The sequence below is a fragment of the Microcaecilia unicolor genome, chromosome 11 (assembly GCF_901765095.1).
Source record: "Microcaecilia unicolor chromosome 11, aMicUni1.1, whole genome shotgun sequence".
Taxonomy (NCBI): domain Eukaryota; kingdom Metazoa; phylum Chordata; class Amphibia; order Gymnophiona; family Siphonopidae; genus Microcaecilia; species Microcaecilia unicolor.
In genome coordinates, this window is record NC_044041.1 from 26,305,807 (window position 1) to 26,309,582 (window position 3,776).

Consider the following 3,776-nt stretch of genomic DNA (forward strand, 5'->3'; position numbering starts at 1 on the left):
TGGCAATGTTGGTCCTCCAGCACTACGTTCTATGTAAAAACTTAGGGTCAACAGCCAGCAGCAGCGTTAGTCCCAGGTGGAACCCTGTCAGGACTTAAGCACTGACTATCTGGTTTATGTGGTGCTGCATAAAGGGTAGCTATTTAAGTTCATATTCAGAACTTAAGTGGGCAGGCTCTGGGTTAGCACAGAAACTGTGCATAATGCAGTCCTGTTCAGGTGGTTACACACTACTGCAATTATGCACCTAACCCTAAGCAAACTATTTAACCAGTCAGGGGCCAGTACAATCATTTTGAATACTGAGCAGTTCCTATTGCCTCACCTTAAATACCATCTTCAAAATCCTTGTAGCTTTTGCTTAAACCCAAGCCTGTTACATAACTGCACAGTGCATAGGATCCATGCTCTGTGCAATGCTCCTACATCCTGGCACTAACAAGGGTCAACAAGTCAATTGCACCTATGCTGTAGAACCCCTAAAGGACTTTACCCCCCCCCCCCCCCCCCACACTTCGTGCTCATTTCTAAAGTAAAAGGTGATCCCCATGTTTAGCTGGCTATTAATTAGGGGCCTGAGCTTGTGCCATTTTTAACTATTATACTATCACCCTTAACCACCTTCTCGGGCAATAAATGTCACAGTTTATATACTCATACAATCTTGTAATTTGTTTTAAACTTTGAATCATTATCTCCTCCACCTTCAACAGCCCAACAGTTAAAGTCTGTAGGAACCATTTCACACCCTTTGCCTTCCAGTATCTTTTCAGGGATACAGTTAGAACTATCCTTCTCTTTACCACTGCAGCACACAATGCTGAATATTTTACAGCATTATTTCCATGCCTAAGTACTTTTGCCTACACATTAATACCTAAGACAGAAGACAGTATGTTGTAGCTACAGGTGTGTGTTTTTTTTTTTAACATGGCAAAGTAAAGGGGGCAGTGGTCCAAGACAGGACCCTACTGATCCCAACAAGTAGCTTCCCTGTTTGATTCTAGGGTGTTTTTTTTTTTTAAACACCTATCTCTTACTTAGGAGCCCTTTTCTAAGTTGTAGTAGGGCTGCCATGTGGATAGTATGCACCAATTGACCCCTACTGCTAGAGTAGCGCTGGTAGTTCAAAAGTTGGTGTGCACAATTTCCCTTAGTAGAAAATAATTTCCTACTATGGGGGGGGGGGGGGGGGGGGGGGGGGGGGTAGTTGCAGTGGTAATCAAGCAGGGTGGCCACTGTGCTGCCTGATTACTGCACTAGTAGCATGTGAGCCCTTACTGCCTTCTAAACAGGTGGTGGTAAGGGTTCAGGCAGTAAGTAGCTGTGTACTAATTTTAATATTAGTATACTACCATTTAATGCCCCAGTTTTTAAAAAGGCTTTTTTTCCCCCCTATTGTAGTAAAAAAAAAAAAAAAAACCATGCCAATTTCACACACCAAATACAGCACAGACCACTTTTTACCACAGCTTAGCCAAGGGATCCATAACAAGTTTAAAGTTTATGGGTTAAAAAAATGAAAACTTGTGTACATTGTTTATTTGTGATTGTAAACATAGCATAAACCCACAGCAGGAGAGCATAGTAATTCTTTGGTTTCATAAATTGAAAAAAAAAAAAAGGGAGAAAGGTTTTACAAAAGCAGCACCTGTTTATCTGCACCAGGAAGGTTTGGGTAGCAGATATTTGTAACTCAGATGGCACAACATGCTCCCCCTTAGATGTCCTACATAAAGTTACTAAACTTCTCTCTAAAGGCCCTGATTAGGTCACAGACTGGCCAACTCATCATACATTACAGTATCTATAGTTTATATCTGGCTAGGGTTAGCCTTTTTCTGGGATTACAAAATACTACTGAACTCATATTCCAGCACTATATTTTCTCAACCACAAAAAAAACCCCTCTAAGCTATATCCATGCTAAACATTTATCAAATAACAAGTATAGAAAAATAGAGCATTTGAAAGAAAGCAATTATGATGACATTTTATAGGTCTACAAATACAAAAGTCATGTTATTTGAAGAATTGGCAGCTGAAGTGTGTAGGTGCATATTCGGGAGGGAATGTAGGAAATACTGACAGAACTTTGCTAACAAAACTTCTAAATTTCAAAAGAAAACGCGTCCCCTATTCTTAACGATTAGGGTTTTGAGAATGAGCAGCAAAGCGCTAACATTTAAAGAGTCTAATTTGCGCAAAAAAAAAAGTATAAGCGCTGCAATCTTCGGACACTTCTCAATTCCATCTGAAGCACTACCACTCCCACCATTTTTTTTTACAGATCATCATAAAAAAAGAATGCATATATAATCCTTCAAGGAATGTATTGCTATTGATTCAAGACAGCCACTTGGCTACGATCCACACCAACTTAATCGTAAATCATCTTCCGGATTGTGGCCAGAGCACAGTCTCTCTTTTGATCGCTGCTGTTACAAGAGGGAGGAAGGCGGACTAGTAGAAAAAGTGCAGGCAACGGTAGCTTTAGCGCTTCTACACCCCAGAATAAGGCGGTGGGGCGAGATCCTCCTTGAGCGGCAGCTTCAGGGCCTCTTCATAGGTGGGAAGCACGAAGAACAAGCCCTTCTCCTGGTCGGGCTGCTGCTGCTGCTGAAACTGACGGCAGGCTCGGATGTGCTTGTAGCAGCTCCACACGCAGCGCAGCAGGTAGACCTTGATCAGCAGCAGGGCGGTGATGGCCAGAGCCAGGCAGATGAAGGAGCTGACGCTGGCCTTCTTGGAGAACTCGCTCTCGGCCAGGAGGTAGGGGTGGGTGCGGGCCGGCAGCAGGAACTTCATGTAGGACGAGAGCTGCAGCAGACAGCCGAAGATGGTGAGCACGCTCATGACCAGGTCCAGCGCGTGGAAGACCAGGAAGGGGATGAGCAGCCCCTCGCGCCCCTTGGCCACGCCCACCAGCGCCGCCAGGCTGATGACCAGCACCAACAGGCCCAACAGGAAGCCGAGCAGCACCTCGGGCAGCTGGGCCTTGCCGTACGCCGTCTCCACCACCCTCCAGGCCAGGAAGATGAGGCTGAACACCAGGCTGTAGACGGCTAGGCCGACGGTGCCCGAGCGCACGGTGAAACAGCCGCAGAACGTCGGCATTGCGGGTCCTCCCGGCTGCGTCCGCATCGTCGTCCTTTCTTCGCTGCCCGACAAACAGGGAAATAACAACCACTTCCGCTGCCGACCCGGACAAGCCCTGAGGTCTACAGCTGCTGAGGACGTCACGATGGGGTGGCGCGTGCGTGCGTCATTTCCTGTCGGCGGCGGGACGCAAAGGGCGCCATCTGGCTTGATGACGCCTGCCCCTTTGCTCCGATGGCTTTTGATATATGGGGGATCTGCTGCGTCCTCTTCCTGCGCGCATCGCCATCGATTTCATCTAGGAAATGCCAAGTTGCGCAATTCCAGGCTGGAGGTTTTGCAGTGATTTCAATGGGCAGCCTCAGGCACTACAAATCCCACACTGCTTTGGGATGCTGGGTACCTGAAAGGCTAAGCCTAACATAGTAACATAGTAGATGACGGCAGAAAAAGATCTACACGGTCCATCCAGTCTGCCCAAGATAAACTCATATGTGTATACCTTACCTTGATTTGTACCTGTCTTTTTCAGGGCATAGACCGTATAAGTCTGCCCAGCAGTATTTCCCGCCTCCCAACCACCAGTCCCGTCTCCCATCACCGGCTCTGGCACAGACCGTATAAGTCTGCCCTCCACCAGGCCCGTGCCGATGCGGTAAGCGGGGTAAGCACCGCAG

General features: G+C 47.0%; 1 protein-coding gene across 1 annotated transcript; it reads right to left on the reverse strand.

Annotated features, from left to right (window-relative positions):
- Window positions 1–1,445: 1,445 nt before the first annotated feature.
- LOC115480600 (lysosomal-associated transmembrane protein 5-like) lies at window positions 1,446–3,232 on the reverse strand. The gene has a single exon (XM_030219406.1). The coding sequence runs from the start codon at window positions 3,142–3,144 to the stop codon at window positions 2,503–2,505; it is 642 nt and encodes a 213-aa protein (XP_030075266.1). The 5' UTR covers window positions 3,145–3,232; the 3' UTR covers window positions 1,446–2,502.
- Window positions 3,233–3,776: the final 544 nt, after the last annotated feature.

Coding starts and splice junctions, on each gene's coding strand:
- LOC115480600 (XM_030219406.1), bottom strand. CDS start 3,144: ATGCGGACGCAGCCGGGAGGACCCGCAATGCCGACGTTCTGCGGCTGT.